Raw genomic sequence first — 13,704 nt, 5'->3', positions numbered from 1 at the left:
TGGGACTGACTGAATGTCCTTGTGTGACCCAGCCAGAGCCCGGACTTGAACCCGATCTAACATCTCTGGAGAGACCTGTAAATAGCTGTGCAGCGACCCTCCCCATCCAACCTGACAGAGCTTGAGAGGATAAGCAGAGAAGAATGGGAGAAACTCCCCAAATAGAGGTGTGCCAAGTTTGTAGCATCATACCCAAGAAGACTCAAGGCTGTAAACGCTGCCAAAGGTGCTTCAACAACGTACTAAGTAAATATTTGAATATTTCAGTTTTTTATTTTTAATACATTTGCAAACATTTCTTAAAACCTGTTTTTGCTTTGTCATTATGGGGTATTTTGTATAGATTGAAGAGGGAAAAACTATTTAATCAATTTTAGAATAAGGCGGTAACGTCACAAAATGTGGAAAAGGTTAAGGGGTCTGAATACTCTCGAATGCACTGTAGATCAGAAACAGAGAGGGTAAGAGGTTAGGAGGAGTCAAAGTGTGAGTGGTAGACTCAGGGACTGAATCACGGTCTCCGGTGGGGAATAGCACTTGTGTATAGAGCCGGAAATGTTACCCACTAAACCACGGCTCTACACCATAAGTCCATTATAAGGCCTAGACACATTGAGACCGCGCATGCGATAATCACCCAAGGTCAGAGTAGAGCGTAATCAGATCCAGAGAGATAGTTGATAATCAGCAGCAGGAAGGGATGGTGTTAGTGTTATCAGGGGCATTCTTAGAACATCACAACATTCTATAAATAACCACAGATTCCAGGTCTAAAAATAGTAACACAAACAAGGACTATGTGGCTTTATAAGTCTGAACCCACAGGGATGTAATGCAGGGAAACACCTTTATTCACCTTTTTATTTGGTGAATCGCATTCAATCACCTACTACACATTATGAGCCTTACTTACCGCCTGTCATCTGGACTGTTGTTCAGCGTTTACCCACCTTTTCTACCACTACTCCCTGCTACTGACATCATACCAACACCATCAACCAGACCTCTGATCTTTACCCTATATCTGTCTGCATTCTATAGATCTTAACTTACGTGATCTATTTGATCAACTGAGTGTTGTCTCTGTTAATAATGAGTGCATCTGAACTGAGGGTTATAGATGGTGTTTACAGAATGTTGTGGGGATGCTTTTTCCACAGGACTTTCCATTTCGGAGTTGCGTGTGTTTGCTCTTCAAAACTCTGGTCAATGTTTATTTCAGGGTTAATCTCTCGTTAACCCTCAGAACAAAGACGTACCAGAAAGTAGTCAAGGTTACCGCATAGTTTCTTAATATTATGCAAGTACAGGCTTATTTTGTGTTGTGATGGGGGAAGTAAAGTAGCTCATGCAGCATTAAGTTATATTCATCAAGAACCAATGAGTATATATCATTTATTGAAATGACCTTGGAACAGCTGTAAATCGTGCATATTGCACCTTTAAAGTAACACATTGAAATCACATGAATACATCTAAAACATGAACACAGCTGGACTAAAACATGAAAAGCCACAGACCTGTGCTAACTACAAACACAGTTCTACATTATAGACCTCTATACTATACACCTCACTATACAGAATTAGAGAGACCAAAAAATAAACACTACATTACAGACTGGTTGTCTGGTTGTGTGTGTAACTAAATGCCCACTGCCTCTCTTGGCTAGGGCCACAAACTTCCTGGTGCAATACAGGACCAATGAGCAGGCAGAATTTGGCATGGGACGAAACCTAAGAAGCACGTGTGGTGTACATAACACACACACACACACACACACACACACACACACACACACACACACACACACACACACACACACACACACACACACACACACACACACACACACACACACACACACACACACACACACACACACACACTCAATCAAACACATGCACACAACAGTTTGGTCTGTGTGTGCATGTGTGCATGCATAGAAATAGAACGAATAGAATGGGTTTGCAACCTCTAACCCTGGCAATTTGACTGGTAATAATGGGTACACTCAATGGCTACCTGGTATTGTGTTGCAATAATTCCCATGGTAATATAGAATGTTCATTCAAATGATGCTAACTGATGTGGCTCATGGAATGTATTTTTTTGTAATGTCAGTTGAGTTGATTCAACAAATCACAACACAGATTGATGGGTACACTTCCAGCTTTCACTTCCTGCTTTGCCCCTATGGGTACACTTGCAATGGCTGCCTGCCCAACCAATATGCCATCATTGACTTGAATGGGGACGCCTGTTCTATTCATTCTATTTCTCTGTGTGTGAGTGTTAAGGCAGTCGTAGTTCATGTATCCCATCATCCGTCATCTTTGGAGTCATCCCTTGTCAGCCTCTCTCGCTCTCTGTGCCTCTGGATACCCCGCCATATACGACACAGCACCCCACCCCTTCTCACCCCACACACACACACACACACACACACACACACACACACACACACACACACACACACACACACACACACACGCACACACGCACACACGCACACAGGGAGAGAGAAAAACAAAAATACAGTATTAATTAAAGTGTGTTGCCACAGGTTCTACTACGTGATGATACACACACACACAGGCACACATACACACACACACGCAATGACACACCCCCACATGCACACACAATGACACACACACACACACACACACACACACACACACACACACACACACACACACACACACACACACACACACACACACACACACACACACACACACACACACAATGACACACACACAGACACACACACAGTAGTTACCGTAGGCGTAGGTAGCGCAGGTCCTCCTTAGTGACATCATTAAGGACATCGCTCAGCGTGTACTCCTCCATTACAAACTGAGACAGAAACATCAACTACATAGAACCATACTAAAACCAGTAAACAACCATACCAGAGGAGGCTGGTGGGGGGAGCTATAGGAGGATGGGCTCATTGTAATGGCTGGAATGGAATACATGGAAAGGAGTCAAAGATGTGGTTTCCATATGTTTGATGTATTTTATAACATTCAGTTTTCTTACTGCTTGCATTTTGTATTGATATTGATGTGTGTATTTTCTGTAATGAATTTAATTCGGGGCTCATCTGTAAAAGAGACCTTGGTCTCAGTAGGACAACCTGATAAAATAAAGGTTAACTAAAATGTATCCCATTCCAGCCTTTACAATGAGCCCATCCTCCTATAGCTCCTCTCACCAGCCTCCTCTGAACTGTACTACAACTCAAATACATAATAATGTAATAAACTAAACAACCAATGGCAAACTCAACTCAATAACCAATAAAAACATGATCTACACATAAACACTGACACACGCAAGGTGTAAATATTGGGGGGGGACAAACAATAGACGGGGGGGTCCTCCCCCAGAATTGGTTTTTATATACACTGCTCAAAAAAATAAAGGGAACACTTAAACAACACAATGTAACTCCAAGTCAATCACACTTCTGTGAAATCAAACTGTCCACTTAGGAGGCAACACTGATTGACAATAAATTTCACATGCTATTGTGCAAATGGAATAGACAACAGGCAGAAATTATAGGCAATTAGCAAGACACCCCCAATAAAGGAGTGGTTCTGCAGGTGGTGACCACAGACCACTTCTCAGTTCCTATGCTTCCTGGCTGATGTTTTGGTCACTTTTGAATGCTGGCGGTGCTTTCACTCTAGTGGTAGCATGAGACGGAGTCTACAACCCATACAAGTGGCTCAGGTAGTGCAGCTCATCCAGGAAGGCACATCAATGCGAGCTGTGGCAAGAAGGTTTGCTGTGTCTGTCAGCGTAGTGTCCAGAGCATGGAGGCGCTACCAGGAGACAGGCCAGTACATCAGGAGACGTGGAGGAGGCCGTAGGAGGGCAACAACCAAGCAGCAGGACCGCTACCTCCGCCTTTGTGCAAGGAGGAGCAGGAGGAGCACTGCCAGAGCCCTGCAAAATGACCTCCAGCAGGCCACAAATGTGCATGTGTCTGCTCAAACGGTCAGAAACAGACTCTATGAGGGTGATATGAGGGCCCGACGTCCACAGGTGGGGGTTGTGCTTACAGCCCAACACCGTGCAGGACGTTTGGCATTTGCCAGAGAACACCAAGATTGGCAAATTCGCCACTGGCGCCCTGTGCTTTTCACAGATGAAAGCAGCTTCACACTGAGCACATGACAGACGTGACAGAGTCTGGAGACACCGTGGAGAACATTCTGCTGCCTGCAACATCCTCCAGCATGACCGGTTTGGCGGTGGGTCAGTCATGGTGTGGGGTGGCATTTCTTTGGGGGGCCGCACAGCCCTCCATGTGCTCGCCAGATGTAGCCTGACTGCCATTAGGTACCGAGATGAGATCCTCAGACCCCTTGTGAGACCATATGCTGGTGCGGTTGGCCCTGGGTTCCTCCTAATGCAAGACAATGCTAGACCTTATGTGGCTGGAGTGTGTCAGCAGTTCCTGCAAGAGGAAGGCATTGATGCTATGGACTGGCCCGCCCGTTCCCCAGACCTGAATCCAATTGAGACATCATGTCTCGCTCCATCCACCAACGCCACGTTGCACCACAGACTCTCCAGGAGTTGGCGGATGCTTTAGTCCAGGTCTGGGAGGAGATCCCTCAGGAGACCATCCGCCACCTCATCAGGAGCATGCCCGGTGTTGTAGGGAGGTCATACAGGCACGTGGAGGCCACACACACTACTGAGCCTCATTTTGACTTATTTTAAGGACATTACATCAAAGTTGGACCAGCCTGTAGTGTGGTTTTCCACTTTAATTTTGAGTGCGACTCCAAATCCAGACCTCCATGGGTTGATAAATTTGATTTCCATTGATCATTTTTGTGTGATTTTGTTATCAGCACATTCAACTATGTAAAGAAAAAAGTATTTAATAAGAATATTTCATTCATTCAGATCTAGGATGTGTTATTTTAGTGTTCCCTTTATTTTTTTGAGCAGTGTATATAAAATGCATTTCCTGCAATTCTACACAGTTTGACATGACTTATTATGCCTGTCTTTAAGGTTATTTTGAAGGGTATATGGAGGGGTATTTTGAAAACCAAGTATAAGTGCGAACAACTAACTTCCTGCATTTCAACACATTTTGCCATGGGGCAGATTTTTTTTTTTTGCACTTTTATAATGCTATTCTAAACATTTTGTCATGAGAAAATGTTGCAGTTTTAAAGCACATTTCCTGCAATTCTATACATTTTGTCATGGGGTAGAGATAAATATGTGCTGTTTTAAAGCTCATCTCATGCTATTCTTCACATTCACCATGAGGATGAGAGAACATTTAGCTGTTTTAAAGCCAATTTCCTGATACTCTACACATTTTGCCATAAAGCTGAGAGAAACTGTTGCAGTTTTAAATGAACTGTCCATCAAAAAATGTATATTCTGTTAACTCATACCCAAATAAAGTTGTTGGCTCATTCTATACTGGTATTTGTGGCCAATGCATGAATTGGTGGAAAAAAAACATAAAAAACCCCACCTCAAACTTATGTCTCAAACAGACCATTTCAAAAAATGATTGCTATTTCCTCATTGAGAAGCTGGCCAATCAGCGGTCTACTCGCATGAATATTTTTATTGACCGGTATACGCCAACGCCATTCTGTTGTTGGGGTACGCCCACACCAATCCAACACAGAAAATATGCTTTTAATTACATACTTAATTACCATTTTTGGAAGAATATCTATTGTAATTAGTTATAGGTCATATTTTATAGAAATCTGTAAACACTGGACAGTTACTTTAAAGGTTTACTTTGTGCAGAAATGCAAAAATAACATATTTAAACTGTATAACTGATCAATACACCATCATACCAGGTAATTTAATGCTATTGAAGACACTTGGCTACAGAAGTGACATTTCTTACCGATCTCTACAGCTTCCATCTAAAAACAATATCCTGTGAAATTACATCAAAAGCTTATCTAACGAATAAACTACATATTTTGCGGCACGCATTGCCAGAATGACACATTGTGCCCAAAGTCGACCGTTAAGGCTAATTTCCTCAAATTCTACACATTTTCCCATCGCTTATGACATGTTCATATGCTATCGGGAGGGCCACCAACCTATTTATTTATTTTAAAGAAATTATTGTGGGGGACATGTTGTCCCCCCATCCCCCGTGGCAATTTCAGCACTGGACCCACAACACAAACACAATGTAGATGGATCAACCTTGTCTATGGTGTCTGCATCCGCACTCTGGTCTTTCAGCCAATCAGTGAGCTGCTTATCAGGCTCGTGGTCAACTGGGACTTGGAAGATAGAGGGAGGAGGAACGTCTGAAAAAGAAAAAGAGAGATGGAGAGAGAGATGGGGAGAGACAAGTTACCAGGGATACTAGTGTGTGTGTGTGTGTGTGTGTGTGTGTGTGTGTGTGTGTGTGTGTGTGTGTGTGTGTGTGTGTGTGTGTGTGTGTGTGTGTGTGTGTGTGTGTACCTGGGGGTCTGTATCTGACCCTGACCAGCTCTAGGTCATGTTGTCTTTGCTGTAGCGTTGTCTTCAGGACCTGCTGGTACTCTCTCTCCCTGTGCAGCAGTTCCTCCAACAACCTGCAGGGGGCAGAACAGGACAGCCATTCCACATATTTCTTCTATTCCATTACTTGGGCTCGAGGCGCTACAAGGCCACTTCATTCATAATCCGCTATTCATCAAACCCTCTTATCTTGAAGCACTTAGGCTCATTCATTTTAAGTAAGACAGACAACCCTTGATCAACATGAAATAGAAACCTCAGCCTCTCTTCATTGGTACGTGTGTATGTGTATACACTATACAGTATTTATCTGTGTGTGTGTGCGTATATCATAATACAGTATTTATGTGTGTGTGTGTGATACAACTGATTATATTTGGATTCCAGGTGAGAACGCACACACAAACACACACACACACACAAACACACACACCGGTTGGTCTCCTGTTTGAGCCGGCCCAACTGGGCTCCGAGAGGCTGTGAGCGCGGAGGCAGAGGCGGGGAGGAGAGGGTGGAGCTGAGCGTGCTGACTGCTGAGGTCACCACGGGTTCGGGGGTCACAGCAGGGTCGTCTGGAGGCGTGACCAATACAGGGCCAAACTCTGCCTCCTCCTCCTCTTCCTCCTCCTCCTTATCTGGTCCCTCGCTCTCCGAGGCCGGGCCGAAGTGGGTCTGGAGCTCTACAGGGAGAGTTAAAGGTCAGGGGTGAAGGGTTAGGTTGCTACAATTCAGCAAGTTTTTTTATTGAGCGCTTTAGCAGTGACCACACACCTGGTATGAGGATGGTGACTGCAGCCTGTACTGCTCGTCTGATGATGTTGTCCATAGCAAACATCCAGTGAGGTTTAATATGATGGTTCCTCAGGACCTTGTTCACCTTGAAAACACACACACACACACACACACACACACACACACACACACACACACACACACACACACACACACACACACACACACACACACACACACACACACACACACACACACACACACACACACACACACACACACACACACACACACACACACACACACACACACACAAAATGAGCTCCAAAAGTATTGGGACAGTGACACATTGTTGTTGTCTTGGCTCTGTACTCAAACACATTGAATTTGGTTATGGGGTTAAAGTGCAGACTGTCAGCATTCATTTGAAGCTATTTTCAATTATACCACTTCTTGTACATAGACCCCCCATTTTAGGGGACCAAGAGTATTGGGAAAGCATACAGACCTGCTTTAACTCAGCAACATTTGTGGGTTTTCAGGCATGAACTGCTCGTTTCAAGTCCTGTCACAACATCTCAATTGGGATTAGGTCAGGACATTGACTAGGCTATTCCAAAACTTCACATTTGTTGCTTTTTAACCATTTTCATCTAGACATGTGTTGGATCATTGTCTTGCATCAGCTCACAGACGGATGGCCTGCCATTCTCCTGTAGAATTATCTGATACAGAGCAGCATTCATGGTTCCTTCTATTAAGGCAAGTCATCCAGATCCTGAGGCAGCAAAGCATCCCCAAACCATCACACAACCACCACCATGCTTGACCGTTGGTATAAGGTTTTTACTGTGGAATGCACTGTTTGGTTTTCACCAGACATAATGGGACCCATCTCATCCAAGAAGTTGACTCAGGTTTGCCAAAAAAGAACCAGGAAGCACCTGGATGATCATCAAGACTCTTAGAAGAATGTTTTTTGGACAGATGAGTAAAAAGTGTAACTCTTTGGACGACATGGGCCCCATTATGCCTGGCGAAAACCAAACACTGCATTCCACAGTAGGAACTGTCAAGTATGGTGGTGGTAGTGTAAAAGGGCAGTTCGTGCTTGAAAAGCCACAAATGTCGCAGAGTTAAAGCGAAGAGTGGGCCGAAATTCCTCCACAGCGATGTGAAACACTGAGCAATAACTACAGAAAACATTTGGTTGCAGTCATTGCAGCTAAATGTGGCACAACCCGTTATTGAGTAACGGGGCAATTACTGTTTCACACAGAGGAATAGGGTGTTACATTTATAAATTAAATAAATACAATAAATATATTTTTGTTGTTGTTATTTATAAACTCAGATTCCCTTTATCTAATATTAGGTTTTGGGTGAAGATCTGATGACGTTCAGTATGAAAAAGATCTAATTTAAAGAAAATCAGAAAGGGGGCAAATACTTTTTCACAGCACTGTATATGTGTATTAAAGTACAGTGATTACAAGCTTGGGACTCCACAAACTTGTTGGATGCATTTGCTGTTTTTGTTTGGTTGTTTCAGATTATTTTGTGCCCCAAATAAATTAATGGTAAATAATGTATTGTGTCATTTTGGAGTAACTTTTATTGTAAATAAGAATATAATATGTTTCTAAACACTTCTACATTAATCTGGATGTGACCATCATTCAGAGTAGTCCTGCGTGCAGGGCCTTTGGAAAGTATTCAGACCATTTGACTTTTTCCACATTTTGTTACTTTACAGCCTTATTCTCATCAATCTATACACAATACCCCATAATGACAAAGCAAAAAACGATTTTTAGAAATGTTTGCAAATGTATTAAAAATAAAAGTAAAGTATTCAGACCCTTTGCTATGAGATTCGAAATTGAGCTCAGGTGCATCCTGTTTCCATTGATCATCCTCGAGATGTTTCTACAACTTTATTGGAGTCCATCTCTGTTCAATTCACTTGATTGGACATGATTTGGAAAGGCACACATCTGTCTATAGAAGGTTCCACAGTAGATAGTGCATGTCTGAGCAAAAACCAAGCCATGAGGTCGAAGGAATTGTCCATAGAGCTCCAAGACAGGATTGTGTCGAGGCACAGATCTGAGGAAGGGTAACAAAACATTTCTGCAGAATTGAAGGTCCCCAAATCACAGTGGTCTCCATCATTCTTAAATGGAAGAAGTTTGGAACCACCAAGACTCTTCCTAGAGCTGGCAAACTTGCCAAGCTGAGCAATTGGGGGAGAAGGGCCTTGGTCAGGGAGGTGACCAAGAACCCGATGGTCACTCTGACAGAGCTCTAGAGTTCCTCTGGGGAGATGAGAGAACCTTCCTGAAGGACAACCATCTCCACAGCACTCCTCCAATCAGGCCTTTATGGTAGAGTAGCCAGACGGAAGCCACTTCTCAGTAAAAGGCACATTACAGCCTGCTTGGAGTTTGACAAAAAGCACCTAAAGGACTCTCAGGCCATGAGAAAAAATAAGATCTGTTCTGAAGAAACCAAGATGGAACTATTTGGCCTGAATGCCAAGTGTCACGTCTAGAGGAAACCTGGCACCATCCCTACGGTGAAGCATGGGGGCAGCATCATGCCGTGGGGATGTTTTTCAGCAGCAGGGACTGGGAAACTAGTCAGGATCGAGGGAAAAAAGAACAGAGCAAAGTCCAGAGAGATCCTTGATAAAAAAACCTGCTCCAGAGTGCTCAGGACCTCAGTCTGAGGCAAAGGTTCACCTTCCAACAGGACAACAACCCGAAGTACACAGCCAAGTCAACGCAGGAGTGGCTTCGGGACAATCTTCTGAATGTCCTTGAGTGGCCCAGCCAGAGCCCGGACTTTAACCCGATCGAACATCTCTAGAGAGATCTGAAAATAGCTGTGCAGCAACGCTCCCCATCCAACCTGACAGAGCTTGAAGGTATCTGCAGAGAAGAATAGGAGAAACTCCCCAAAAACAGGTGTGCTAAGCTTGTAGCATCATACCCAAGAAGACTCGAGGCTGTAATCATTGACAAAGGTGCTTTAACAAAGTACTGAGTAAAGGGTCTGAAAACTTATGTAAATGTTATACTTAATTATTTTTTCAAGAAAAAACTTTTTGCTTTGCCATTATGAGGTATTGTGTGTAGATTGATGAGGGGGAACAACAATTTAATAAATTTTAGACGTAACAAAATGTGGAAAAAGTCAAGGGATCTGAATAATTTCCGAATGGACTGTATTTGTGCACGCTTGTGTGTGTTCTCACTGAATCCTGGAAGCCAAAAAGAACCAGTTGTATCTGGTTGATGGATGTGGAGTCAAAGTCTAGGTCCAGTTTGAGTTTGGAGATGGTTGTTGCCATGACGCGTCGCTCCGGGGAGTGGATGAAATCTCTCAGGATACAGATGATCTGTTTAATGTGGTCCACAGAGAGCTGCAGCTCCTCACTGCCCTACAAACACACACACAGAGGGAGAAAGAAGTAGATGGTTGTGGCAATATCTGGTAGCTCTTTCTTTAATCAATTCACAATTTGATTTATTTTCTCTCTCTCACATATAAACACGCACACACCTGTATGTGGTTCTCCAGGAGGTTGGAGATGACTTTGTCCTGGTCCTCGTTCAGGACCTTGTAGAGTAGAGTAATGTTAATGAATCAACCCTCTTTGAATATTTTATTACACACACACACACACACACACACACACACACACACACACACACACACACACACACACACACACACACACACACACACACACACACACACACACACACACACACACACACACACACACACACACACACACACACACACACACACACACACACACACACACACCTTGTAGAGAATGGCTCTCCTCTCGCTGTCCTTCTTCAGCAGGAAGAGCCCTCCATCTCTGTCTTCTAGAGACGCAGGAGAGCTACGGTCCTCTGACACTGACCCCTCATCCGGTACACTGACCAATACAATGACATTCATATAGAATAATGACACCCTATTCTACTGTTGGAAAACGTGTGTGTGTGTTGGTATTTGTCACATCTTTGTAAGCAACACATGTAGACTAACAGCGCAGAGATAAAAAAAAATGATAATAATAATAACAGGAGTAATGATAACTTGGCTATTTACAGGTTGCAGGGGTATGAGGTAATTGTGTATGTGTGTGTTGGTGTGTGTGTAACCCCAGTGTGACTTCAGTTGTGTTTACACATACAAAGGTTTCCTGGCTGCATGGCACACTGAGTGTGTGTGTTCTGGAGGTTGTAAAAGTCACCACAAGGCATTAGACGGACACTGTAAAAGGCATTAGAGCAGGATCAGCTATGACCACCTGGCACACGTACACGCACACGCACACGCACACACACACACACACACACACACACAGGTGTAGAGGTGTGTGTACCTTAGGTAGTTGTTGCTAGGTGGTTTGAGCAGGTTCTCTGACCCTGATCGTTTGTTCTTCTGAAAGAAGACATCCTGTTTGGAGTCACAGTCTGGACTCACTGAGCCAGGTTCGCTGCTGCTGCTCCCGGTGGCTTCACACTGTAACTGCACCGGCAGCGAAACACTGCGGATGTAGTCTGGCCAACACATACACACACGCACACAAACACACAGACACACACACAGTGTAAGTGAACCCCCTTAATCAAGAGAACTGGTTAGTGTTTTTAGTTAACTAGCTACTTACAGTGGGGCAAAAAGTATTTAGTCAGCCACTAATTGTGCAAGTTCTCCCACTTAAAAAGATGAGAGAGGCCTGTAATTTTCATCATAGGCACACTTCAACTATAACAGACAAAATGAGGGGAAAAAATCCAGAAAATCACATTGTAGGATTTTTAATGAATTTATTTGCAAATTATGGTGGAAAATAAGTATTTGGTCACCTACAAACAAGCAAGATTTCTGGCTCTCACAGACCTGTAACTTCTTCTTTAAGAGGCTCCTCTGTCCTCCACTCGTTACTTGTATTAATGGCACCTGTTTGAACTTGTTATCAGTATAAAAGACACCTGTCCACAACCTCAAACAGTCACACTCCAAACTCCACTATGGCCAAGACCAAAGAGCTGTCAAAGGACACCAGAAACAAAATTGTAGACCTGCACCAGGCTGGGAAGACTGAATCTGCAATAGGTAAGCAGCTTGGTTTGAAGAAATCAGCAGTGTGTGAAAACCTTGTGAAGACTTACAGAAAACGTTTGACCTCTGTCATTGCCAACAAAGGGTATATAACAAAGTATTGAGATAAACTTTTGTTATTGACCAAATACTTATTTTCCACCATAATTTGCAAATAAATTCATTAAAATCCTACAATGTGATTTTCTGGATTTGTTTTCTCATTTTGTCTGTCATAGTTGAAGTGTACCTGTGATGAACATTACAGGCCTCTCATCTTTTTAAGTGGGAGAACTTGCACAATTGGCCATACTGCTTTTGGGCATATTCCCATGGCAACTGTTGCGATAGAGATATGTTTCAGACCTCTTGGCATTGATAAGGACATACTAGCAGGGATTTTCAAGTCTTTCCGAGCCGACACATTTTTGTACCATACCAACACTATCACACCGGGTTTAACTACTCAGGTGTGATATTGTTGGGCTGGAACAAAAATGTGCAGACAGGACTCTGCTTTAGCAGAAACAGATAGATAGCAACATGATCACAGACACTCACAGATACATGTAGACACGACCACAGACAGACATAGTCACACATGCTATACACACACACACACACACACACACACACACACACACACACACACACACACACACACACACACACACACACACACACACACACTGAACAAAAATATAAAATGCAACAATTTCAAAGATTTTACTGAGTTACAGTTGGGTCAATTGGAATAAATTCATTAGGCCCTAATCTATAGATTTCACATGACTGAGAATACAGATATGCATCTGTTGGTGGGGCGTGGATCAGAAAACCAGTCAGTATTTGGTGTAACCACCATTTGCCTCATGCAGCACGACACATTTAAACTGATGATGACCTGAGGCCCAAATGTTTGTGTTTTGTTTCACCTTTCACTTATGTGCTTTCTTGTACAATGTTTCAATAAACATCTTAATTTTGCATTCAAGCCTCAGTTTAGGGTCTATTCATTTTTTCAACAGTGTGCAGGCCTTGGATGAACTGGGATATTTTTAGCTTCCAGGAATTGTGTACAGATCCTTGCGACATGGGGCCGTGCATTATCATGCTGAAACATGAGGTGAATGGCGGTGGAGGAATGGCACGACAATGGGCCTCAGGACCTCGCCACGGTATCTCTGTGCATTCAAATTGACATCGATAAAATGCAATTGTGTTCGTTGTCCATAGCTTATGCTTGCCCATACCAAAACTCCACCGCCACCATGGGACACTCTGTTCACAACATTGACATCAGCAAAC

At 43.3% G+C, this 13,704-nt stretch overlaps 1 protein-coding gene across 1 annotated transcript in view; it reads right to left on the bottom strand.

Annotated features, from left to right (window-relative positions):
* Positions 1–1,381: 1,381 nt before the first annotated feature.
* map3k15 (mitogen-activated protein kinase kinase kinase 15) overlaps positions 1,382–13,704 on the bottom strand; it is a 153,284-nt gene continuing 140,961 nt past the window's right edge. The window contains exons 21-30 of the mRNA XM_065007008.1: positions 11,675–11,852; positions 11,104–11,221; positions 10,834–10,890; positions 10,526–10,711; positions 7,306–7,411; positions 6,968–7,214; positions 6,496–6,608; positions 6,232–6,338; positions 2,786–2,862; positions 1,382–2,414 (exon numbers count right to left, since the gene is read on the bottom strand). Of these exons, the coding sequence (XP_064863080.1) occupies positions 2,324–2,414; positions 2,786–2,862; positions 6,232–6,338; positions 6,496–6,608; positions 6,968–7,214; positions 7,306–7,411; positions 10,526–10,711; positions 10,834–10,890; positions 11,104–11,221; positions 11,675–11,852 (1,280 nt within the window). The 3' untranslated portion in view covers positions 1,382–2,323. The remainder of the gene's footprint in view (positions 2,415–2,785; positions 2,863–6,231; positions 6,339–6,495; positions 6,609–6,967; positions 7,215–7,305; positions 7,412–10,525; positions 10,712–10,833; positions 10,891–11,103; positions 11,222–11,674; positions 11,853–13,704) is intronic.

Source organism: Oncorhynchus nerka, linkage group LG22, assembly GCF_034236695.1.
Source record: "Oncorhynchus nerka isolate Pitt River linkage group LG22, Oner_Uvic_2.0, whole genome shotgun sequence".
In the NCBI taxonomy this organism is placed as follows: Eukaryota; Metazoa; Chordata; class Actinopteri; order Salmoniformes; family Salmonidae; genus Oncorhynchus; species Oncorhynchus nerka.
Note: the sequence above shows the minus strand (reverse complement) of the source record. Positions and strands in the feature narration are given on the sequence as shown.